The sequence below is a fragment of the Protopterus annectens genome, chromosome 15.part0 (genome assembly GCF_019279795.1).
Source record: "Protopterus annectens isolate FY-2018-M chromosome 15.part0, PAN1.0, whole genome shotgun sequence".
Classification (NCBI taxonomy): Eukaryota; Metazoa; Chordata; order Ceratodontiformes; family Protopteridae; genus Protopterus; species Protopterus annectens.
The window spans coordinates 244,710,149-244,737,554 of record NC_056749.1 but is presented as its reverse complement, the minus strand read 5'-3'; the positions used below and the strand labels follow the sequence as shown (position 1 = coordinate 244,737,554).

At 42.8% G+C, this 27,406-nt stretch overlaps 1 protein-coding gene across 1 annotated transcript in view; it reads right to left on the bottom strand.

The window, feature by feature from the left end:
* TBC1D15 (TBC1 domain family member 15) overlaps nucleotides 1–27,406 on the bottom strand; it is a 2,197,436-nt gene that overhangs the window by 1,755,635 nt on the left and 414,395 nt on the right. Inside the window, exon 6 of the mRNA XM_044057253.1 lies at nucleotides 20,266–20,476. Within this exon, the coding sequence (XP_043913188.1) occupies nucleotides 20,266–20,476 (211 nt within the window). The remainder of the gene's footprint in view (nucleotides 1–20,265; nucleotides 20,477–27,406) is intronic.

Here is a 27,406-nt window from a genome sequence, read left to right as displayed (position 1 = left end):
GGGATGGGAACCCCTGATCAAGGTAATCAAGTCTTCGGCCATTTTGATCATCTGTTTTTTGGCCATAGAGGCCTGTCCACGTGGCTCTTGAGTTTGTTTCCTTGCTTTAGAAGGTGCTTTAGTCTTTGCCTTTGAAGCTGAAGTCATTTTAATGTAAAGATGTTTAGGTCTGAATACACCCTCAGAAGCCGGCACCTGCTCAGCGGCTCTGGACCCATCTGAGGGATTAGCATCCGAGGCTCCAATACCTTGAGTATCTAGCGGCATGGCCGACTCCACATGGGAGTCAGTAGCGGCCTGCGACTCTAAAGTAGCGGGCATCAGAGGCTGCGAAAGCTCCTACCGGTGACTGGCTTAGGAGAAGCTTCGTCATCGGTTTTGGGCCTCGGTTGTTTTTCTCTATTCTTTTCTTTGCGTTTTTTGTAAACTCTGGTAGTCGGATGGCTATCCGACGACATTTCAGGATAATTAAATCGGCGCCCAAAAAAGTTTAAAGCAAAATCATACTGACGCTTAATAGTGCGTTGGTTAAATCTAGCACAAAACTGACAACCAGTAACATTCTGATCAGGGCCTAGGCAAGGAATACAGTAAGAATGAAAATCCTTATGAGGTATTTGCTTTCCACAAGAAATACAATTATTAACTTTTTCTGACATCAGTGTGGAGCAAGAACAAAGTTTCCCCAACGGGGTACTTAGCTTTATTGAAGACTTTGGATCTGAAACTCGAACATGAAAATCTCAGGAGTCGGCCAACCGGCACTTGCAAACTGCTTCTGCTTCGGGCACCGCGCGGCAAGAAAGACAGAGGAAAATGGTGTCGGCTGCTTCTTTTATACCCCTGACGACCTGACGTCAGGGAAGGGGCAACAGCAGCCAACGCAGGACCCAAAACTTTGGAATTCAGGCCGGCTGAGGGCAGCCTGCCAGCAGGATTACCCAAATGTAATGACTGCAACAGTGAAATATGAAGAACATCAAGTCCTATGCTTTTTGAGCATTGAAGGAAACTCATAAGTCATCAAGAATTTCCCTCTGAGCCTGTTCGTCAAGGAGTTGAACTGTCTGAGAACATGATTTGCTATGCGAAAGCATTGTGATGAGATTTGACTGCTGCCACAAACTCATATCCTTGTCACATGGGGGGGCATGACCTGCTCATCCCTGCTTGTTGACATACAATACCACAGTCTTATTATCTGCGTGTATGGATATCATACTCTGGGTAAGAAGGTCCTAGAATACATCCAGCGCTAGAAGGACCACTCTCATCTATAGTATCTTGACATGTAAAATGTCCTTCGGAGTAGACCAAGTTCCCAGGACTGTCTGCCCAACGTAATGCCCCTCCTAGCCTATGGCAGAAGCATCTGTAGTAACTGTGGCTGAAAGAAGAAGAGTGCGATTGAATGGAAGACCTATTGTGGCTGAAAGAAGAAGAGTGCGATTGAATGGAAGACCTATTGCGAGACTGTCAGAATCCAACTATTACTGGAGGTGTCCCTTGCATAAGAGTATCAATTTGAAAATTTTACTCATGTCATTCTCCATCTGTGACTACTATAAATTTAGAGTCCACTGCAGAATCTGCATGTGAAACCTTGCATGTGATACTAGGAAAACGGTTACCAACATCAAGCCCAACACCTTGGGAGCTTGATAAGCAAATACTGGTGACAGCCTCAGGAGAATGTTTATTGGTATCTGAATGGGGAAAATACATTCCTGTGAAAGCTTTGCTTTTGTCTGGAGTGTATCCAGATGGCAATCCAAGATCCCACATATCTAACTTGATTTCAAATGTGGTTTTGCTAGACGGAGATCCATAGATGCAGGCAAAGTTGGAGAAAGTAACCTCTTGTTTGTATGAGGAAAATTGCTAGTCAAACAGATGAGGATGTCATCCAGATACAGAAGGTCCCATTGCCTAGGTCCTCACATAAGAGCTGGTCACCACCATGCGAATACGAAAACGCTAAGAGCAGAAGGCAGAATGAAGGTAAGAAACAACTTCTTATGACTACATTAAGCAAACAAATAACTATGGTGTGTAAATAACAACTAAATAACTTAGTTTAGAAATTTACCTCAGAACACACAACTGTAAAACAGGCCCAAGGCTTAGGACTGGGAGAGAATAATAACAAAAAGAGTTTAGTCTATGAAACATGATATTAGGTATAGTAGTAACTAGGTAAATTAAAAAAATGCTACACAAATGAGACATTTAACAGTAGGACAGAAAAAAGGTAGATCACTTACCTGTGAGCTGCAGAAGATGAATGTTAAAGCTATGGTTGCAACAGAGACAGAAGGAGGAAAGGAGTGGCAGTGCATCAATGAACACAGGGGAGGAGCTTTAGCTGTTCAAAAAGAGCTGTTTGCTATTCCAGTGAGTAGTGGCAGACCAGTCCCATCAGGTGAAATGGACGCTCTGGATAGTCTAAGATCAGATGTTTCTTTTTAAAAATTAAGCGATTTGATCCTCAAATGAAACTAAAAACCCCATCTAAACTTTCTCAACCACCATGAAGCAGACTGCTGTGAAAAATACAGAATGAGAAACTGGGAAATTCTCTACTGATATAAGAGATGGAGAAAAGTGAGCTACATCTAAAAGTTATTATTCATCACTGTAATACTCCTCCCCGAAAGGACCACAGACATCACAGGCTGAATTTCATCTCTCAGTTCCACTGAGGGACAGAATACCAAAAGAATACTCAAATACAATTCAAGTTCGTGGGGAGCCATAACTTACAACATGCTAAAGGGGAAAGTAAATGAAAGAAAAGTACAGTTATGTATACACACTGTAAATGTAAATGTTCAAATGCATTCAATATGGCAGTCTTGACTTGTGGGATTTCCTGCTGTGAAAGTCCTTGGCTGGCCCGACTATCAAAGAATATTTTCTCCTCCTTCTGATGCTGGCATATGCCCTATCTGACATCACTATGTTTGGGTAAAAAGGGAGTCATCCTGTGCCATGACCTTAGTACTTTCTTGCCCCCAACAAGTAGAAGCTGTCCCCCCAATGTTTCCTTGATGCCAGGAGTCTGGGACCCTGTATTCCACAATACGTGTGAAGGAGGAAGGGGGTCACCTTCACTGATAAGGTGAGTGTCCTAGCCCATCCCATACGTCAGAAGGGAAGGAAGGAGGGAAAGACTACTGCAATAGTGAATACACTCGAACATCTACAGTTATGGGAAAGTGTACACAACAACATCTCCTGAAGCATTTAGGATTAATTCGGGAGCATCCACAAGTAGAGGGTTATCTAGTGGAGACAAGGAAAAACAAAAACAAGCACTTGTGTGGTGGTGGTGGTGGTGGTGGAGGTAACATGGTTGTGTTACATTAAACTTTATATCAGTGGAAACGGCTATCCTAGTGCTCCTTCTGTTTTATTAGTGTACACAACTATACTATGTTCTTCATCCGTCACTGTTGCTGTACTGACTTGTGGGATGATTCCTAAAGCTGAAAAGGAGGGTGGATGGAAAGATTAAAGAGAGGCAAGGATGCCCTGAAAAATGGCAGTAAAAAATCCTGCTCTGCACTTGGAAAAGCTAGGAAGATGGTAATGTTTGGTGAAGGTATGCACTGAGGACCAAGTGGCTGCTTCCAAAATGTCCTTTGTGGTCAACCCTTTAAGAAAGGCAGTAGAGATAGCAGTAGCCCTAGTGGAATGTGTCCACACAGCATCAGGAAGTTTCTTACCACCATGGCTGTATCAAAAGAATATACAGTGGGGGATCCATTTGGAAATAGTTTGTTTTGAAATGGGCTCTCTCAAAGCTACTGGCAAAGGCCACAAAAAATTGGTCTGATTTTTCTGACATTCTTGGTTCTAATTAGTAACATAGTTGCCTATGCACATGCAAAGAATGGAGGATTCTTTCTCCTTTTTTCTAAGGGTTAGGAAAGAATGTAGGTAAGTGTATGGTCTGGTTTAAAGAAGTCTCTGTCACCACCTTGGGCATAAAGGAAGGGTTGGTCCTGACAGACACTCTGTCTCAGTGGCAAATAATGAAAGGTTCTACACAAATAATGTCATATAACCCTGACACCCTTCTGGCTGTGGTAATGGCTAGTAGGAAGGCTGTCTTCCAGGTCAATAATTTTATATCAGCAGAAGCTACTGGTTCAGAGGGTGGAATGGTGAAGCTTAACCAGAATGAAACTGAGATCTCTCGGGAAGGAACAGGAGGTTTCCTTGGAGGCCTAACGTGGACAACCTGTCTCAGAAACTGTTTCATGAGGGGATGCCAGAAAATAGGGGGTTGAGAAGGTAGATAGGTAGAAATAGTTAAAGCATGGCCTTTTATAGAAAAGTACTAGAGACCTTTTTCAAAAAGGCTGGATATGTATGACAGGATGAAAGGGATAAGAGCTTAATAAGGGTTTTGTCCCTTCTGTCTGTGCCAAAGAATGAATCTTTTCCATTTGGAGGAGTAAGATCTCCTAGTGCTAGGTCTCCTGACCTCTTTCAGAATGTCCAGGACCTACTTGTTGAGGAGAAACCCCTTCCATGGGATCAAGGTATCATCCAAGCTGTCAATTTAAGTGTGTTCAGGTTAGGGTGCGTTATGGTGCCCCTGTTCTATGTCAGCAGGTCCAGTCTCCTTGGCAGCTGCCACAGTCCCCTGTTCATCAGACTGAGTAATAGGGTACCAGTGCTGTTATGGCCAAGTCTGAGGATATCAGAATTACCCTTGGCCCTTCTTACCCTATTTTCAGTAATACCCTGTGCAGCAGCAGTATTGGGAGGGAAGGCATAAAGGAAAAGGCCTGTCCAAGGAAAGGAAAAGGCATCTGTCACCCAGACTGGCTTCACCTTGTTCCTGCAGCAAATTTTGTTTTAAATAACCATTTTCTCTGGTAGCAAAAAGGTCTATTTGTGGCACTCTCCATTTTTTGGCTATGCTGAGAAATGCTTCCCAATGCAGTTGGCACTCGCAGGAGTCTGATAGGCTCCTGGTGAGAAGATCTGCTAGTTGACAGTTTTTTCCTGGTAGGTACAATACCATAAGATGCAGCACCAGGGCGTTTGCTGCTTCCCAAAGGTCCATGGCAAGGAGTAAGGGTTAAAAGTGGGCCCCCCACTTGTTTACATACCACATACAACTGTGGCATTGTCTGTCTATCGAGATACAGAGGTAAGCATCTTTTAGATCTAATCTTACCATGATGGAGACAAGGATAATCATGGGCAGTAGTTTTTGCAGAGTTAGCATTCTGAATTTTGGGACCTGCAACAATTGGTTTAGCCTTGACAGGTCTAGAATAGGCCTTCAGGCGCCTTCTTTTCTGGGAACCAAGAAAACTCTGGCATACAATCTTTTTCCTTGTACGGATTCTGGTACAGGTTCCACAGAGCCTTGAGTGCACAGCAGTTTTTTTAGATTAAGGCCTCTATCTTTTAGTTTGGAGAAATGTCTGGGAAGCTTGAGCAGTTCAAAGGCTGTTTGAACTTGAGTTTGTAACTTCTTTGAACAACGTTTAGCACCCACAGATCCCTGGTAATGAGAATCCAGTTCTTGCGGAAAAGTGGCAGTCCTCCCCCTCCAGCTGTGGGATAGGGTGGGGGAGAGGGCAGGGGTCAGAAAGTGCCATGCAAGAGTCATGATTGCTCCCTGCTAGGTCTCTGGAGACGTGCTCCTGAATGCCTAAAAGTGTCAGACTGCCATTGTCTAGGCTGCTGGTATCTACTTTGGTTCCTTTCCCTAAGAGGTTTCCATTGTCGAGGCTTAGAATGGGGGGCTGGAAAGGACCAATATTTGATAAGATAATTCCAGCTGAATTGAGGGGGTGGGTCCTGAAGGAAGTCCTTAACAGTTTTCAAGGACTTGTTCTTTTACTCCATTTTGATAAGGATAGCTTCAGCCTTATGACCAAAGAGAAAAATCTTTGTCGAAGAGGATATCTAGGAGACTAGATATGACATGCTCAAGAAAGGACTGCTCCCTCAGTCAGGCACATCTTCTAATGATGGAGCCCGTGGATGCTGCCCTGCTGGAAGCTTCTAAAGCATCATAGTTGCAGTGCAGAGAATGCTCAGCCATCTGAGAAGTAGGAGTTGCAGAGATCCATTAACTCATTTGAGAGGGCATTATTTTCAATCCCCATTAGTTTTTCTTTCAGCTGGTCAAAAATAATTTCCTGATACTTTACCATATGATGCTGGCAGTTCAAAGCCCTCCTGACAAGGGTAGCAGAGGTGTACACTTTCTTTCCAAAGTTGTCTAAGGCTCTGCTTTCCTTGTCTGTAGGCAAACAATTTTTGGAAGAGCTATTTTTTTCTTCCCTTAGGACCTGGAGTAATCATTTCAGGATCTGCCGCAGGGTTCTTAAAAAGTAGTTATGTTCTTACCATAACGTTCCATGTGAGTTGTTCATCTCACCTTTGTTCTTACCCTTGGCTCCAAGTCGGCCACATTCCAAGCTCTGCTTCTAAAAGAAGCTCAAGGCACAGTCCCTATCCCATGATCCCCTGCTGCTACCTCTCAGATCTAGTTTGCAAAGAAACCAGGTAACAACATATATACCTGCCTACACATGCATATGCACCAAAAATACCTATACATGTATATACCTAGAAGGTAAAGATAAATACAGGCAACTATGTTATACCTGTCTGACTACGCACGCATACATGGGCACAGGCAGTCACAGGGAACCATGAGGAGATGACCAGTCACGAGTCGTACCTGTTCCTCCAAAACATGGAGGGCGGGAAGGTAAGAACAAAGGCGAGATGAACAACTCACATGGAACGTTATGGTAAGAACATAACTTCTTTATGTGAAGTTGTTCGATCTCACAGTTTGTTCTTACCCATGGGTAGCGTCCCCAGCACCCTAACCCTGGGTGGCTCACGGGAGAACATTCCTGAGAACAGTGGAACCAAAGGAAGCCCTGTCCCTGGAGGCCCTGTCCACTTTGTAATGAGTAATAAATGTATGAGGTTTGGCCCAAGTAGCTGCAGCACAAATGGTATCTATAGGTAAGTGAGCCGCATGAGCCAGAGAAGTAGAAACGGCTCTAGTAGAGTGACCTTTAATTTTGAGGGAAGTAGGCCGATTTGAAGATGAATAAACAAAGTTTAGGCAATCTGAGAGCCATTTGGATAGCGTGATTTTTGTGACTGCAAGTCCTTTCTTACTATCTGCATGAGACACAAATAGTTGGTCCAATTTCCTGAATTCTTTTGTTCTGTCCATGTAAAATCTCAGTTGTCTATGCACGTCCAATTTGTGAAGCATGTATTCCAGCTTATTGGTATGGATTTTGAAAAAGGTGGGAAGCTCTATGGATTGATTAAGATTCGATTCTGAGCAGACTTTTGGCAAAAAATATGGATTAGTACGTAAGGTGACCCTGTATGGGTGAAATATCAGATATGGTGGTCTAATTGACAGTGCCTGCAGCTCCGAAACTCTGCGGGCCGAGGTGATTGCCACCAGAAATAGGGTTTTCCAAGAAAGGTATTTCAGTGGACATGACGAGGCTGGTTCAAATGGCGATAGCATGAGTTGGGATAGCATCAGGTTTAAATTCCAAGGAAAGAATGGGCTCCGAATAGGTGGTCGGAGATGAAAAGTTCCCTTCACGAAAGCCCTACAAACCCTGTGCGACATAACTGTCGCGCCTCCTTCTCCCACATGAAAATTAGATATGGCAGCCAGCTGTACCCTTATGGTGGATGTTGAAGCCCCCTGGTGAAAAAGAGTAGATAGAAATTCTAGGACCTTGTGAATAGGAGCAACCAAGGGATCTAAACCTTGTTTGAAGGCCCAACATGCGAAACGTTTCCACTTGCTCTTATACAATTTTCTAGTGGAGGGTTTGTGGGAAGAAATCAGAATATGTTGTACTGCTGGAGATAAAAGATCCAACCTGGCTAAGCCGGGAAGTGCAGCAGCCATGCTGTCAGTTTGAGGGACGAGAGAAAGGGGTGAAGAACTCCTGACGAGTGGGTCAGCAGGTCTGGCACTGGGTGCAGAGTCCAAGGTTCCTCTATTTGGTGAGCTTGGAGGAAGGGGAACCAGATTTGTCGAGGCCAGAATGGTGCTATCAAGATGATCATCCTTTCCAGACCTTTGGCTTTCTGCAGGAATCTCGAGATTAGTGGAACAGAGGGGAAGGCATATAGGAGACCCGGGGGCCAATCGTGTACAAGTGTGTCCCTGGGGGCGCCCCCACGGAGGGGGAAGTAGGGCGAAATAGCTTCTGCATTTGGCATTCAAGGGGGAAGCAAAAAGGTCGCAGCAAGGCTGGCCCCATCTGCGGAAAATTCTCTCCGCTACCTGATTTTTGAGGGACCACTCATGAGGCAGCAGGACGGCTCTCCTCAACCTGTCCGCTATTACGTTGGACGTCCCCAGGATGTGCGTTGCTATGAGAAAGCGTCCGGTGGACACAGCCCATTGCCAGATCCTCAGGGCCTCTCTGCATAAGGGGTAAGACCTGGTTCCTCCTTGTTTGTTTATGTACCACACCACTGACATGTTGTCTGTCTGAATTGCAACTGTTCCCTGAGGTAAGTAGTCGTGAAAGTGTTGCAACGCTAGGAACACTGCTCTTAACTCTAGGACATTGATGTGCAGTTTGTACTCCATTTCCGACCACTCGTCTTGAACTGTTCTCCCCTGAAAAAGTCCCCCCCACCCTATCAGGGAAGCATCCGTGGTCACTGTGGCTAAAGGGGGAGGAAGAACAAACAGGCGGCCTATCGTAAGTTCCTGACTGTTCATCCACCAACGAAGGTCCCGTTGGCAAGATTCCATGAGTAGGATGTTGTGTGACAATGGTAGCTGTTGGTAAGACCACTGCAGGAAGAGTAGCCATTGGAGAATCCTCATGTGCATTCTCGCTAGGGGGACCGCGATAAGGGCTGCTGCCATCATACCCAAAACTTTCAAACCTGTGCGGCTGGGACTCTCTTGTTTTCTAGGAGAATAGAAACCTGTTCCCTCAGGGTTGAGACTCTTGACTGGGTAAGTCTGATCAGGGATAAGGTAGTGTCTAATTCTGCTCCTATGAATGATATATGCTGTGAGGGCGATAAGACAGATTTTCCGAAGTTTAGAGTTATGCCTAAGTGGGAACAGAGATTGATTGTATAGTCCCTGGCTTCCAATAGGTGATGCCTGGTGGTGGCGGTTAGGAGCCAGTCGTCTAAGTATGGAAACACCCGGAATCCTAGTCGTCTCAGGTGGGACGCCACTACTGCCATGCACTTGGTGAACACCCTGGGGGCTGAGGTGAGGCCAAAGGGCAGAGCTCGAAACTGAAAATGACTGGCTCCCAGCCGGAAGAGCAGGTGATCTCTGGATGGCCTGGCCATTTTCATGTGGTAGTACGCATCCTTGAGATCTATAGAGCACATCCAATCGTTCGTTTGAAGAAATGGAAGGATCTATTGTAGCGTGACCATCCGGAAATTTTCCTTCTTCATGAAGGTATTGAGTTTGCGGAGGTCCAGTATTGGCCTCCAGTCCCCTGTTTTCTTTGGAACTAAAAAGAACCTTGAGTAAGTTCTGGATCCTGTTTGGTCCGCCGAGACTGGCTGGATGACTCTTTTTTTTCTAGCAGCCTTCGTATTTCTATGGCTGCCTGATCCCTCAGATTGGATGGAACATCTGGGAATCTTTTTTTGGATAGGAGGGTTGAAGGATATTGTATCCTCTGGTTATTATGCTTTTTACCCAGGAATCTGAAGTAAGATTTAGCCAGGCCTCTGGGTATAAAGCCAAGCGACCCCCGACTGCCTCCAGAGCAGGACAGCTGGGCCTCCACTCAGGAGTGCTGGAAGGGCTTGCCAGGGAAGCTATCCCTGTCGCCCTGGTTCTGCGGACCCCCTCTGCCACCTGGGTGGCGTCTTCCATTCCTTCCCCCTCCTCTGCCTCTGGAGGGGGTTTCACTAGGTGTGGATTGAAAAGCTCCCCAAGTCTTCCGGAACCACATTTTTCCACCTCTTTGCCCTTTGGGGTATGATCTAGAAGGGGCGGAAAAACAGACCCCTACGGCAGACAGGGTCTTTCCTTCTTGCTCACACCTAGTCAGAGTCTCCTTCACTTTAAGCCCAAACAAGGAGGAGCCATCAAAAGGGGCATTAGTAAAGGAAGACTTAAAGGCTTCCACAAAGGAGCATAGGCGCATCCAGGATGGTCTCCTCAGAGCGATCGCTGAAGCTGCAGCCCTACTCGATCCTTTGGCTGCATAAGAAATGAGCCGCATGGATGAGTTCACTATAGAGTTTAGGGTATTGAGCTGTGCTGCCACCTTGTCTGAGAACGCAGCATCTGTGGTACCCTGAAGAGTATCTCCCATCTCCTTGAGGAGATCTCTCTGAAGACAGGTAAAATGAGTGAGGTAGTTCAGTGATCGCATGGAAAACGTCGCTAAACTAAAAATGCGCTTCCCATACCTGTCCATCGTCCTGGAGTCCTTATTAGGAGGATGAACAGAGGAAGATGCTTCAGACATTTCCTTCTTGGCGGCCGCCGCCACCACCATAGCATCAACCGGGACTCCCTTGGTGAGGTACGCCTTATCCTGTGGGGCAGTGATGTACTTATTGGGCCTCCGAGGGACTGGTTCCACTGTGTCAGGGGACTCCCACACCCTTCGAGCTATTAAATCCATTAACTCGTCAAAGGGTGGAGTTACCCAGGAGGTGGAAGGTTAAGCCCCAAAAGCCTTCAGTAACACCGACTCGTCCTCAGTGGGGGCAAGGGACTGCCAGTCACCCCTCTGCTTGAGAATTTCAAGGATGTCGGCGAACGAGACATCCTCCGAGGAGGACCGTGGGGACCCCTCTGACTCAAGTCAGTATCCGATGTCATAGGTTAACTATACCCATTATTTTGCTGTGCCTCTGTTGAGCAGTGACACTGAGGTAATCCCTGGGGTATATCTGCGATCTCCCATCCATTGGTCAAGATTTCTCTTGAACAAGTGCTCTGCCTCACATATATATTCATCAAATCTGGGTTTGACATGGCCTTGTAGGTCACCTCTGCTGAATAGAGCTGGAGTTCTTTCAGTCGGGCAGCATAGGACAGATGTTTGAGACCCTTTATCCTTTTGGTGAGGAACTTTAATCATTGGTCTGATGAGTGATGAGTATAGGAGACTATGACCTCCCTTGATCTAGATGAGAATCCCTTCATGATAAGGTGGGCAGTGTAGAAGGTCTTCCTAACTACTTTAGCTACATGGGTGTCGAATGACAGACTACTATCAACCTGGGTCCCCAGGTCCTGATAACTTCTTCTGTACTCAGTGGATTGCCACCTATTTGGTAGCTAGGGGTAACCTTGTTTTCATTTTTGGCATTTAACTTTAGGCCATGGCTCTGGCACCAGTTATCCGTTTCTGTGAGACCCTTCTGAAGGATATCTGTGAACTCTGACCCTGTGGGTTCTGTATCTTGTGATGTATGGGTTAACATTTAAGCTGATGAGTTTGTATGGACTGCCTTTCCCTCATCAATGGCTTTGGTGACTGTTTGAAAAGCCAAACTGGGATGGATCCAAAGTCTGCAAATTCCTATGTCTTTATTTATGAGGTCCATTATGATCCTCTCCATGGCTTGTGGGACCACAGTTGCAGATTAAACAGCTGTCCTAGCTGTGGGTTTAATTCACACCATCAGGTCCCATGGATGCTGTGTTTTTTGGAGATGTTTGGGGCACTGAACCTGTCAGCCAGTATGTTGGCAATGTCTGTAGGATCAGTAATCTTCACATCATTTGAACTAGTTCTGAGCATATCTGGGAGTTTCCTCATAGCTAAAGAAGGCCTTATGATTGTCTTTTGAGTCTTTAGCTATTTTTTTTTACTTATAGTGATCATTTTGCTCTATCTTGAGTTCTTTACTGTGGTCTTTTTATTTCAGGTGGGGTGATCTGATCTCACCAGTGAGGTGTTGAACATTGTGCTCCCATGTTCGTGATGATGAGATCAAGTATGTTTTCTCCTCTTGTGGGGATGGTGACTAGTTGTTCCATGGCATTTGAGTTTATGAATTCCAGGAACTTTGAGTAGTGTTCCCAGTCTATATTAGGAAGTCACCTAGTATGATGGTGTTTGGTGATACATTTATCCCTCTAGTGTTTTCAGGAAGGCCATGTGAGGTTCCTGAGTTTGTGAGGTGGCCTGTAACATGCTACAATTTGCAGAGCAGTCTTGCCTATGGACCTGGATGGTCTCCGATGCATAGTCTTGAGGTGTGGGTGTCTTTGATGAATGCATGATAAGAGGTAAAACCTGATAGTGCTGGGGTGCTCTCACGAGCCTTGAACCAGGTTTCTGTCACTGTACAGACATCGATGTTCTCCATACTGAGAAGGGCCTCACCTTTTTGTGTTCTAGGGTGGTAGGTTTAGAATTTGAGCCTAGCATGTCATCCCAGGCAGACAGACATTGGATCCCCTTTGAATGACACCAGAGTTTAAGCCAATTGTTAAAGCTGATCATCTTATCTCTGTATTGTGGCATCATTCTTGGTGAAGGTAGGATACTGCTCAAGGTCAGGGTCATACCTGCCTGGGCTACATAATCAGAGAGCTCCTCAATGTCTCTTACAATGACTGAGTCATATTTGTACCTGCTGTTGAGAGACCTGAGTGCTTTCTAGCACCCGACAGGCAGCTTACTGTGACCTTCTCCTTACTCAGTCTGGTGATGACTAGTGTGTCTGGCATTGTGTTAGGGCTGTGACTGTTTGACACTCTGACTGTGAGGTCTATGTGTTGCAGGTGTTGTGTTCTGAGGTGGTGGTTGTTTGGGTGTCTGCTTTGGTGGCATCTGCTGTTTTGGTAGATATGATTTGAGGTTGTGATGGTACTATGTGAGACTGGGTCTATAGTGTGTGTGGTAACCTTCTCCTCCTGACTGGTCTTGCCAGTCCTATGTTGATATAGTTGCATCTATGTATTTGTGTTTAGTCAAGTAGAGATGATCTTTGATTGAAAAGAATGCACTCTGCAGTGTGCACTAGAGAAGTTAGATATGAGTTAAGGTTTAGTGGAGAGTTACTATTTTTAAAACAGCAAGATGGACTGAAAGGTAAATTTAAATAATTGAAGGCAACTAGAAAGACAGTGGTATTTAACAAGACAACTTAAATGGGTGGGAAGGAGGGCCTGACTCAGAACAAATATGCTGTTAAACAGAATGCAAGCAAAACACAAGGTAAAGAAAACAAACTACAGTATTCAAAATATAGAAAGGCAATACAGAAATACAAAAAATAACAGCAAACTAACCTTTCCTTCACAGCAAAGTGTAGCAGAGTCTGGATGAGCCTTTCTGGTAAAAGCTCTGAAATGTTTTAGTTTACTCCTTAAATAGAAATTTTCTGTTAACAAGTGATTAACCTTAAGTGACCTTTTCTGTCTTATGAATGAGTCCTTAATTAATCAGTTCTTATTTCTGCCTGACTCAGAACAGAGAGAGCTGTGGTCTCTTTTGAAGTTTTAATATGCTGTTAAACAGAATGCAAGCAAAACACAAGGTAAAGAAAACAAACTACAGTATTCAAAATATAGAAAGGCAATACAGAAATACAAAAAATAACAGCAAACTAACCTTTCCTTCACAGCAAAGTGTAGCAGAGTCTGGATGAGCCTTTCAGTCAGTATCCAATGTCAGAGATTCTTGTGGGGAATCAATGTGCCTCCTCTTGCACAACCTCTTCCTCAGGACATCATCAGAGGGGGCATCTGGTGAAGATTCCGAGGAGCAGGGTTCACCCTCTGGGGTTGACTGAGGCTTTTGGTCTCTACGCTTGGCGGGGACCAGTGGTGCAGAGACAGAACATGGACCCTTTGGGGAGGGAGAAGAAGAATCTGATGATGTGAAAGTCTTACCAGACAAGACCTTCCTCATGGCCTCGAAGGCACCGGAGCCCCGGGACCGAGGGTTCTGAAGAAGACAGTAGCCTCCCCGGGCCTGGAACCATGGGCTCCGATCCAGGGGACGAAGCCGAACTAATCTACGCCGAGGCACCAAGGGGAAGAGTCAGAACCAAAAGTTCGGTTCGAGTCTCCTCCCCAGAACCGAGGAGAGATTGTCGGCTCCGAGACCCCTCGAAGGGTACCGAGGGTGTCGAGGTCAGTGGAGCTGAAAGCACTAAGGAAGGCTTCGGCCCTGGTGGATCAACAATCATCAGATCCTCGACTCCCGGCTCCGATGACTCGATGGGTCTCGAAGGAGGCTCAAGAGATGGGACAGGAAGGGTCTCATGCTTCAAAACCAACTGGGATGAAATCGCAATCAGTTTGGATAAGGCCATGTTCTCCATCCGTTTCTGCACCACTCGATCCACATAAGTGTCAGACAGTCTGGAGGAACGGGTCGAAGGGGCCGAAGAGGTCACCGAGCGAAGGACTGATGAAGGGGGTACCTCTGATACTGGCTCCAAGACCTGGACCTCGACTCGAGGCAGCATCTCGGTGCTCGGCTCCAAGGTCTGTGGAGCCAGCAACCGAATCTTAGAAGACGTACTCGGCACTGATGACCTGGGCTCCGATACCTTCGAAGACTTCGATGACTGGTCTACCTTGTCCAATGCCTCCTGAAACTCCGGCTTCAGGAAACCTCTCTAAACCAGTTTCCTGCGTCTCTCCATCATCACTCTGCCACTGAAAGAGTGGCAGATGGAACAATCTTCTTGAAGATGGAGAGGACCCAGACAGTAGACGCAGGAAACATGATTGTCAGTTATGGACATTTTCTGTCCACACTGGCAACGTTTAAAGCCTGATTTGGCTTTTTCTGACATTTTTAAACAGAAGAAAAGGCAAATGCAACTGTATATATATAAAGCACACCACACTAATCCTAATAATAAGCTACAGCACTCTAAGAATATTAGGATATATTTATATATATATATATATATATATATATATATATATATATATATATATATAAGAAAAATATAAAGTGTACTTGTCACTAAAACACACAGCTAACAAGAAAGCAATCGATTAACTAGGGATTAGTAGTAACAGTTTCTGACAGAGCCCTGACAGAAAAAAGGGAAAAATGGCCTAAGGCCTAGGGGCAGCTAACGTTAATTTAACCATACACACGCGCACAAGCTGTACTATATTAACACTATGCTAGTCTAATAAAAAAATTCAACAATCTAAGAAATTTAAGCTAGATACTGTATATATATATATATATATATACATTAAGAAAAAAATATCAAGTACACTGGCCCGAGCTCTCACTCGATGAGACTTGTTGCAGCAGCAAACTAGATCTGAGTGGTAGCAGCAGGGGATCATGGGATAGGGACTGTGCCTCGAGCTTCTCTTAGATGCAGAGCTTGGAATGTGGCCGACTCGGAGCCGAGGGTTTGGCTCCGAACCCGTGGGTAAGAACAAACGGTGAGATCGAACAACTTCACATAAAAGCATTTGTTGGAATCTAGAACCCTGTAAAATCTGTCAGGTTTTTGAGGGGCAGGGGCAGTGTGTGCGTTGTAAAGGCAAATCTAGGAAGACATCATCTATCAGCTCTAATTCTTGGATAATGGCAAGGGGTTTATGCTCAGGGCGATTAAGAAATTCCCTAACCCTTGTCTTGGGGGTAGTCCTGAGCTTCTCATCTGACGTGATCCCTGGGGTATGCAATGTCTCCCCAAAGGAAATATCCTCGGGGGAAGGCTAAGGCAAGGTTCTCCTTAGAGTCAGAATACCCACAGGAAGCAATGGATGCACCCTTCCTCAAGCATGGATTCAACCTGATCTAAATCATCCTCTGAGCCAAAAGAATCAGAAAATCCCTGTGGCTGGGTACCTCTCTTTCTTTTGCCAGAGGATGTTTCAGGAGGAAGGAGGTGTCTGGATCTGACCAACAGAATCAAATCCTCAGCAAACCTCACTAGGTCTTGCTGGTAGATCCGGGAGTGGCAGCCAGTACGCCTAGGCTGAGGTAAGATGGAGTAGCTTTTGGGCGAACGGCCTTAGGTTTTGGCCTAGGGCCGACTTCCACACTAGCACCTGAATCAGTAACAGACTCCTGCAAACAACAGGCCAATATGATCTCCTGACAATGTTGTGACAATGTTAGGTGTTGTCAGCTATGCCAGGAGAAGTAGGGCAGTAGATGTGTAACATATGGCAGCAAAGCTAACTGGAATTTTGTAAAGAATTCTATGTCAATAGTATATCAAACTGATTTGTACAGATGCTTGTGTTAAAAATGTACCAACAGTGTGCCCTGCTGGAGAGAAAAAGAAATGTACATGCATAGCTGTTAAAACCTATAAGTTTTAACAGAGGATACTGGAAGAGAAGAGGTTACTTTCAGTCCACCTAACTTTGAAAACAGTTTAAAATTAAATTGCGTGGCTTTGGGCCATAAAGACTGTATCTTACAGTTCTCAGTGCAGCCACAGACAAAAAATTCTGTACTAGAAAGCTTTCTGCATTGTCCTTGATGTGAACGAATTGCTATTCTGGAAGGTTGGAGGATTGAAATAGTTTTATGACTTCCAGAAGTTGAAGCAGATCTTAGAAAAGTTCTCTGTATGTGTATTCTTGACACGTGCTAAACCTGACAGCTTCTAGCCAAGGAGGCTAGCATGGGAACCAGAATTCAGCTGACCAGATGTATGTGATGTCATTCTGTAATCCATCGCTAAAAATGATATTTTAATACTAGGTGAGAGTGAAGTCTCATTGCACTTTGCTTTTGGAACCTGACAAGGAAGGGCCCCTCACGTACTTCATCTTGCTTTGCTCGAGTAAGTAACCAGGGAATAATAATCCTGTAGATCAGTCAGGAAAGTATAGTGAGATTAGTTAAGTAAAGTACTGTTTTTCTTTAACTGTGTGAACCTGTCCACCTGTGTTATTTTTAATATTTCCTGGGAATGAAACTGGTGTTTATTGTAAATACTGTGAAATAAAATCTCTGTTCCACCAGGATAAAGCCAAGTCTTTTAATAAAAATACAAATCAACCATGAGCGATTTCGTCTGCTACAAGGCAAACTTCATCAGATGATCAACTTCATTGATTTGTATTTTTATTAAAAGACTTGGCTTTATCCTGGTGGAACGGAGATTTTATTTCACAGTTTTTCTTTGGACACTATGTAATTGGTTTATTGTAAATAGATATTTAGAATTTCCATGTTCTTTTATTATTTAGTATTAAATATATTTAAACTTTTCATTGTAGCTGATCCTTTAGAGAATACCTTAACCTTTGAGAGTACCTCTATCTATTGCTGACACTATGGCCACTCCTGAAAGCCTGGCTGTTTGATCAACATTGTAACAAAAACAAAGCTCCATTCAGACAAACAGGAAAGGTCTTTAATTAACCATGCATAAAATCCAACCACATTGAGCGCTTTCGTCTGCGCAAAGCAGACTTCTTCAGAATAATGAATCAACAGTGCCTTTGATTTTTATACAATTATTTAACCTCAACAATTATTCAATAATTGATTAATTGATTTAAAACAATTTAATTAAAACATTTTTTATGCAAAATGGGTTCTCAAGCTTGGTTAACCCCTTAATGTTTTGTGGTTCTTAAAACTACCAAATAAAGTGCAGCTATGCTAAAAAAAAAAAAAAATATATATATATATATATATATATATATATATGTTTGTGTTTGTATGTTGTGTACATTTAAAAATATATGTTTGAATGTGTATTAAAAACAATTTAATATTTCATATTGTAGTGTGTATTTTGATATATTTTTTGAAAAAAATGAGTAATTTAGCAAACTCTGGAAAAATAAACTGTATTTCAAATCAATATACAAAGAAATTTTGATTACTGTAGTTGTAGGACAACCTTAGAATAAAATAAAATTATGTAGTTGATTTTAAGACAGTGTACACTGGTAAAATAATAAATTTTAAGACCTTATATTATATAAACCAAGGTAAAATAGACTACAATAAATATATATTAAAAATTTACATATTAAAAATTAAATATTGTATGTTAAATATTTAATAAAATATACAAATATTCTAAAATTAATTCTCCTTTGGCGCAACATGTCATTGTATTGTTAAATGTTGATAATGGTCAAACCGAGGCCGCTTTGTCAATTAATATAGCTTTTATATTAATATACTCGTTGAGACCTGGAAAATAATTAGACTTAAGTCTCAACTGCCACTTTATCTCCCTTTGTAATAGGATGTTCTTAATGTCACCTCCCCTAGTGTCTGTTTTTATCAAATCTAAAATTGCAAACTTAAAATCTGTAAAACCTTCACAAAATACAGAATGTTTGTAGAGGGCACTGGTCTCCTTTTTCACCTTAATGTCATTCATGTGTTCATAAATTCTCTCTCTAAGTGCCCTCTCGGTTTTACCCACATAGAAGGAGGGGCATTTAGTACATGTGGCTAAATAGACCAACATCCTGCTACGACAATTGCCCTTACAGAATGAAACCTTACTGTTGAGACCATTTTGGAGAATTACATCTTCCACCTGGTTAATATGTGAACATTGTCTACAACTACCACACCTTGTTGTACACAACATACAAACACAAACATATATATATATATTTTTTTTTTAGCATAGCTGCACTTTATTTGGTAGTTTTAAGAACCACAAAACATTAAGGGGTTAACCAAGCTTGAGAACCCATTTTGCATAAAAAATGTTTTAATTAAATTGTTTTAAATCAATTAATTAATTATTGAATAATTGTTGAGGTTAAATAATTGTATAAAAATCAGAGGCACTGTTGATTCATTATTCTGAAGAAGTCTGCTTTGCGCAGACAAAAGCGCTCAATGTGGTTGGATTTTATGCATGGTTAATTAAAGACTTTTCCTGTTTGTCTGAACGGAGCTTTGTTTTTCTTACAGTTTGGTTACTACTTCATTCGTGCTTCCTGTTTGATCAACATTACCATTCGTATTAATATTAACTTCACTCAGTATAACTGGGTACCCTTGCAAAAGCCTTACAGTAGCTGGCTTTAGAGTGTCTGGTGGTGGTTTAACTACCTTATATAGTCTGGGCAGAAGTGGGTGTCTCCCCCAAGTGTGTGTGTGTGCGCGTGTAACTCAGATCTCTGTGTATGTGTGTATCGGCTGCTTGGAGCAGGTACATGAAGCACTGGTTCCACAGAGAGAGTACTGGAGGACTTGGCTTGGACACTCAGCTAATGACTCAACCCTACACCTGTGCCAGTGGGGGGGGGGTCTTATTGGGGATCAAGATAGAGAGGGAAAGTGTGCTTGATGCAGACAGATGCATATGGAAATACTGGCTGTATCCATTTTTGTTCCAAGTGAATGTCCCTCTCCAGTGTCAGCGGTGAGGATTCAGGCTCCTTGATTACTGGCCCAGAGTGAGGAAGTCACAAATGCGAAGAACCATGATCTGTTTTAGTGCAGCTATCAGAAGCCGGAGCCTACAAAGCGGTTCTAGACCCAGCCAATGAGCTAAGTCCTTCGGCTTGTAAGGAAGTACAGGGACCTGGAGGTATACTGGACTCTGAACAGGTCTCAATAGGGGTCTGTGCCACCACCTCAGTCGTCAAAGAGGGATGTGAAGGCACCTCGCCTTCTTCAGCAATCACAAGCTTAGGAGGATTTGCTGACACAGATCAAGTGTTGTCTGAGGTCCGAAATCTGAAGCACTCTTCCTTTTTCCACCTATGGAGATGTACATCAGCTCAGCCAGCAGATGACATAGTAGGCGAATGCCTTGATGACTTACTAAAATGTTTAGGTAGAATCTCAGCCTTATGCTTGATAGTTCTGCTATTAAAGTGAGCACAAAACCAACAGGAATGTTGTGTTCTGGCCTCAAAAGTCACACAAAAGGAATGAAAGTCCTGGTGTGATACCAGTTTACCACAGCAGAGACAGTCATTAACTCTCTCTGACATTAGTCAAAAATGACATGAAAAGCTCCCAATGGGTTTCTTAACTCTAAATCCCTTCTTTCTCTGGTGTGGCTTGACCAATGCACTGATTAGTGCTCCACCAGTTTCAGAAGGAGGGGAAAATATTACGTGGTAGTCAGGCCAGCCAAGGGCTTCCACAGTGGGAAATCCCAAAAGTCAGGACTGCAACAGTGATGGACGAAGAACATACATGTACACACTGGGAAAAACAAGAATGCTGTTTTGGTACAAAACAAATGAAATAATACATCTGCAACAGACTTTGTTTTGATATGCCACTTCAAAAATGTAAACAGAATAAGAGATAAAAAATACATTTTACTTACTCAGTGAAAAAGATATATTTTTTAAGACACTCAATTAACATATTGTTGCCACCATGATGGAAATGAAGAGCTGGAAGAGTAATACCATTCTTAAGGCAAAATGTCAAGACTGGCCATCCCATGCCCTCTTCGTTCATTCTAATGGATACGAGGTCTGCCAAGCTGAAGGAGAATAGCCATTTATTTTGGCCATTTACAAAATGAATGACACCTGCAAAGCATTTAAGTTAAGTTATCAAAACTGACCTTAACAGTACAATCAGAGAACATTTTATGATGCACACTGGTATACAGTCACTCTTCTTTCCTAACAACATTACATTCATTTACTAAACATGTACCACTCAAGTATGCAACAGCATTCATTAAGTGAAAAAAAAATGACAAAACTTTTTAAAAAAGATTCTTCGGTAGCTTTCATAAAGGTAGTTATGCCATTTAATTTCTAATGCCACTGAGCGGTGAATATAAGCAAATAACTTGTCTTAGCCAATTACAAAAAAGGATAGACATAAGCTGCATACAGCTTCTAAAAATAGTTGCAATACTTTGCAGCGTGGCTGAAATACCCCTGTGGCTTTGCCCACTGGGAAAATTCATGCAACATTCATCATAAAAGCCAGGGCATAAACAGCTGAGAAGCAGCACTTACATAAAACCACTTCATTACTTTGTCTACTTTTTTGATGTTATACAGATTGTTGGTGCTCACTGAAAGCAATGTATTATTACATACAGCTGACCACTGTTTTACATTTTCATTTATTCAAAAACAGAGGATTATGAGTGGTCTCCGATCATAACCAAACTGTTATATGTTCAAGAAACACATACCAAGAAATTCACTTCAATAGTGAAGAATAGTTCAAGAAGAGAATCTTGGCATCCAGGGTAATACGTGTTAGAGAGGCAAAATAAAGTAGGCGTTGAAGTGATTTTAAAACTGTAAATCACTCCAAGCTGCCACACAATTATCTGTCATACATTGAGCTCCAACTGTTCCAAGATAGAACAAGATCTTCTTTTCCTTTCGGCTATACAAGATAAAAAAAGAAAAAAAAAACTGTAGGAGCATGAAGTGCTTTACATGTTTGAAATCTGTAACAAACAGACAGTGGCTAGATGCAGTACTGTTTTCTTATAACAGCTTTAAAAGTAGTAATGCACTTTGCCACATAAGCTGCTTTACATTCTCAGCAGATGTGTCGTATTTACCGTTTACTCTTTAATACACGACTAGTGTGTAATGGTAGTGAAAGGTGATTAACAAAAAACTTTCTTTACCACTATTCTTTGGAAGCCATGTCCAGCTGTTGTATCCTTTGCAGATTATAACCCATGTAGCTTAGGCTACAGCAGCAGTAATCATTCGAACGTCTACTGTTACGGAAAGTTTATTTAAACAAACCCCAGTAAGACTGGGTAGATGTTACCAGCACCAGATTGACGCAATACGCCGCTACTGGCATGCCGCATTGTCAAGACATAACTACAGGGTATGCCCACCGTGATCACCGACGGGCACCACTCAGTCTTTACGTCCCCCAGATAATGGAAGACCCTAAAAAACATATCCCCATACTTAACCACCCCTAAACATAGAGATATAAAAGACCAGGCCAAAAAACAATATAACAAATGTGGGAAATATATACAAAAATACTTACAAAAATAACAACACATAAGGAAGGAGGGAGACCACCCCAAGCAACATAACTCCTAACAAACACATACTAGGGAGGGGTAGGGAAGGATATAACTCTAAGCTCACATGCACCTGTGTCCATAAACTGTACTACAACAGTCAAAGCAGAGGTTGCTTACTTAGGCTACTAATATAAAGAAATGCAAAGAAGACATGCCGGTAGAATCCCAGTAGCTGGAAGAGCTGATGACTTAGAAAAGTGTAAAATGCCAAAATGCCTAAGGTGCCAGAGTCCAAAACCAGGGCTAACCCCTCCCAGATAGAAGCCAAGTGACTGTAAGAACAATAACTAAATGCAAGTAAATGCCTAAAAATAAATGGAATCAGCTGTCACAGGCTTGCTGTTAAAGTGGTAAATAAAAAAATGGTTGAGGAACAGAACTGCTTTGCTCTGGAAACTCAAAGCCTAAAAAAAATAGTTTCCCTTAACAAACACAAATTTGTGCAACATAAAATTAAAAGCTTGCTACAAATAAAAAAGAAACATAAAAAAACAAACTTTGCTTAAAAAATGGTACACCTTAAATAATAGCACTTATGCAAAAAAGTAGGTAAAAGAATATTATAGTGTGCACCATCAAAAAAAAATGCTTTTTACATAAAATAGCTCATAGGTTGTAAATAAGTTTGGGCTAAAAAAACAAAGGAAACAAAGAAATCAAGCCAGGAAAAATATTCTTCCACATGACTTGTAAAATCAAAAAAAAACAGAAAGTTAAGTTTCACAAAAAGTAGGCCCTTCAGACAAGCAGGGGTAAATTGCCTGTCTTGTGAAGCAGTAAGTATTCCCACAAAAGCTTTATCCATGTACTCAGTATTGTACAGTAAAGTCTTATTTCAAAAAGGCTTGCTGAAAGCAGGGCAGGAATGGAAATGAGGTCTGCTCTTCTTTAATTCTTAAAGATAAACAACTTGAACGAAATAAATCTAAAAAATCCAAGGTAGGCAGCAATAATTGCTACTCAGAAAATCTTAAAAGAATAAGGACAGACCAACGTTCAGTCAACTCAATGAATATTAGATTGAAAAGAAATTAAAACTCAAACTTTCCAATTCTTTACTCCTTCTTTCATCTCTAAAATTTAAAGAGATCTTGCATTTTTGACTGTGTCTTCTAGCTGAGGTTAGCAGGAAAATCTGTTGAAGCTGTGTTGACCTGAGAGAGTTGTCTTGTGAAGTAACACACAGGGAATATGCCAGGCTGACCAGATGGAGGTGAAGCTTGACAGGTTTTCAACTGAATCCACAGCCTGACTCCACTGACCAATAATTCTTCCTTAAAGGATTAATTAAAATCATGGAAATCATCCTTGAGAAGGCTTGTCTGTAAAAGAATCCTGGGCATCTTGTTGAGGGCAGAGGCATGAAAGGGAACTGACTAATGTTTGTTTTGCTGAAAGAAAGGTTTGAACAACAAAAACATGAGCATTCACTTTTTCCAGCTGAAGACGATGCATCTATGTGACTGTTGAGATGGAACTTTGATGGAGAAAAAAACAGATCCCTGGTGTGAAATTTCTTCCTGAAATACATGAAGATCCAGTTTCCACCCTGTTTCCAGCTTTGTTGATCTATGCCAATCTGTGCTGGCCTTCTGAAGGAAATCCTTGCTCCTGGCATTGAAGAGTTAGTTGCAAGCTTAGTAAAGCATTTGTTAATGTCTGCCATTGCCTTCACCTTGATAGGCATAGTGTTGCCCTTGACTTGCAATTGCTTGTTGGAATGTTGCTTCAGTTGTGTCATTATGCATCCCTGGTTGTGTAACCTCTCCAACATGTGAAAGCCAAGAATGCACTCTGGCATGCTAACACATTAGATGTGTCTGCTAAACAACAGCTTCATGTTGATATGTAGATGCTGTTTTTAAAGATGAGCTTGTCTGCAATGTCTCAAGTTTAGAGGATCTCCCCGTGAAAATGTCCTCATATTTGGTCGTTAAACATTGACTCGCCTTGTTTGAGCCACATTCCTGGGAAAAACCAGGTGCTAATATTCCTATTATTTGAAACAAAGGAAGGCATCCTGTGATTGAATATCATTGTTACATATACTTGACCATCATTCCTTCCAGATATTATAAAGTTTGTAGTTTCCAGATGGGAAAGACCCTATTGCAGAAAGTATGTTACTCTAAGATGCAGTGATGCATGTAAAGTAAGGACTGTGAGAGAAGTAAACTTTAAGAATGAGATAGTTGACGGGTAAATCCGCTGTCTCTTTTGTTCACTCAGTCTCCAAACACCATTACACCTGCTTGTTTCAGTACTAGATTAGCACAAATCACGAGTCTAAGAATACCTGTGAATTCTCAGCATTCTTATATGCTAGAAGAGCCAGCCAGAGGCTTTAGAATTGAGAGCTCAGAAAAGTAATTCTCGTAAGGTGCAGGCTAGAGCTGGAGCCAGAACTCCTGAATACTTAGGAGCAGGAGCTAACTGAGAAGTAGTGAGAGTGAATACAAAGGCAGAACACTCCCTTGCTGCAAGAGAATACAGCTGCAAGATCTTCAGACTTCATGAAGAAAAGCTTCCTGCACACTGCAGATAAGCCCTTGGGCCTTGCCGAGATCCTAAAAGAAGGTCTAAAATCATCATGGTAAAAGCTTGTGTAACTTTGGGTGCAGAACATAAAGTTGTAACATCAACATCTTGAACTTGGGAATGTCCAGATAAGTGTTGAGGAGAGATAAAATAAAAGACTAGGAAGGTTGTTCCCTAGATTTGGTACTAGGGAGAGGCTAAATCTGGGCTGGCAAGCCAGTTACTGAGAGGACTGGATGCCCCATCTGAATTTGATTTGCTTGGATTGCTTGAATGACCAGTGTCTTTGGGGCGTCTTGCATAAAATAATGGGGGAATCTTATGAAAATGAGGTCCCACTTTCTTTGAATGAGAACCTCTCTTCCCTCCAACACCCAATTTTCTCCAGAAGAGACAGTCTGTTCGAATGAAAGGAGCCGAGCTCTGCCAGGAAGGAATAGCTGGGCAGGCAAAGGACTGGTCCTTGGCAGTGTTGAGAACTGTTGCCGCCCCCTCCCTCTACACCTAAAAGAAAAGACTGAAGGCCCCTAAACCTACCCTGAGCTCCTTGCCCCTTGCTAGCTCCCCCCCTACCACCACCCCCTACCCCTAGACTGGGAATACCCACCCAAAGGCCTCACAGTTTTCATAGACGTTTGTACTCCTCCACTTTTTCTAAAAAAAACCCTTAACACAGTTTAATTCCACATCCTCAACAAACTCCAAAACTGCTTCAAAATTCCACTCTTAAAATGCTCAGCTAAATTCTGAGAAAAGAGCAATCCTTGTCTTAGCCACTAACGCTTGATTCTGATCTCAAGGCGAGGAGCCCTGTGAAGCACAAGACTGGTAGCAGCACCCCGAGGAGGCCTGTGTGTGCCAGACACATTGCAAAGAACACTTAAATCCCCACTTGTTCAGACACATGAACCAAATCAGCTTAGATTTCAATTGTGATACAAAAGCATCCACCTTAGATTTCATAATTTGAAAAAGGTGAATTCAATTTTTTAGCATTGAAGTGAAACTCTTTCAACGCTCTCATGGCTTTTCCCAGAAAGCCCTTCTTTTTCCCCACCCACCTAAACACCTTTACCTTTATCAGTGGGACAGTTTTTTTAAGACTGAGGCAGCCTTTTTAACCCCTTTTAGGCCCTTTAACAGTCCTCCCGACGCCCCCACAAATACTAATGAGCTACTTATGACAGGAGCAGGAGGCAAAGAGGTTGGGCAGGAGCAGGAGGCAAAGAGTTCAGGCAAACTCAGGCTCACCAGCCTCAACACAAACAACTCAACACAGGGGGTAGGCCTATGCTCCCAGGGCCCTTCTGTGCTTCTCAATTTAATCCCTGGAATAAGATGAATGCGAGCCTTCCATTGAAAGTGGCCTCTCATGGAAAATGGAATCCTCATGGAGGAAAAAGGAGGAGGAGAGGAATCAGAGTGGAATCATCAAAAATCACAAGGCAAGGAGAATCAAAATCTCCTGAAGACTCTTGAAAACAGATCAAGAAGACTCAACAACTAAAACTATCAAACTCCTAGGCCCTCTATCAGGAGGGGGGGCCTCTAATCATAGTAATCAAATCTTCCATCACCATCTTCTCTTCTTTTTCTTAGGTATGCTATGTAGGTACAGAACCCGAACTGAAGCTGAACTTGGCCTACCTCTTGGCCTACCTCTCACCTCTCAGTTTTGAAGGAGGAAGGAGGCTCTACAACTAGAGAGGAAGAAGAGACAGTACCTGAAGCCCCTCAGCCTGGCCCCCCCCCCTGGAAGGCCTGAGAAGGCTGTAACAGTAAGCTGTTGCCTGAGACTGAGACCCATAGAAACTCCTGGCAAACCTCTGGCTCTCTAAAGAACCGTAAAGAACCCGTCCCGGGACCGCCGGTTCATCAACCCTAGGGCTTGTTTTTGTCCTTGCGCTTCTTCGCCAAGCGGCGCCGGGGCATCATCGGCGGCATTTTATAAACACACGCCTTCCCCAAAACCTAACCTGGCATAAACCTCCTTAATTAAAAGCGTTTGTTAAACCTAGCACAAACAGGCATATCAACACAAGTGCTCAGGCCCCAACAAAGGTAGTAAGGCGTGGTATATATCCTGAGGTATCACAAGAAATACAGTTATTCACTTTTCACTTTTTCGGTTAAATACTGTTAAATAAAAAGGCAAAAAAGCAAAAACCGCCCAAGTAGCCAACTCTGAACTCTCGGGTCTGAAACTCCCGTTTGAAATATTTCGCCAACCCACCGCACGAAAAAAAAACTGCTGCATCGGACCATGCGGCAAAAAGGCTGAGATGGACGCCGTCATGCGCGTGTACCTGATTAGTACCTGGCGTCTTCTCAGTCAATCTGCCTGCGCGGCGTCAACTCCACTCTATCTCTTATTGATTCGACTGGACAGCGGACTACCCAATAGTAAGGACTGCAGCAATGTGGAATGAAGAACATCTGCACTGTACTGTATTCCTGTCGAAATTTGGAAATCAAAGAAATAACATAATAAAGATCTGCAAGGTTTTAACAGTATTTTAATGGGAAGGGGGTACCACCACATTAGAAGAAAGCTATGACAGCTGTATTACTCAAAGACAGTAAAGACCCTTTATATATATCTTCATATAAACCCAGTTAAAATTTAACTCATAAATATATGAAGTGTTTGTCTATACTGGCATAGAGAATGGCAAATGTGTTCTCTAAGCTGACAGTCACAGATCAATGTGGAAATTCTTCATATTGATCACTGCTGCTGTAGCCTAAACTACATGGGTTATTTCTTGCCAAAGGGAGAAACAGCCAGCCAGCTTCCAAAGCTGAAGGGCACCTTCCACGTGCCCAAAGTGTCTGGCATCTCAAACTAACCTGACTAAAAGACAAGTCTGGCTGCCAAGCCCTTCAGTGCTTTACT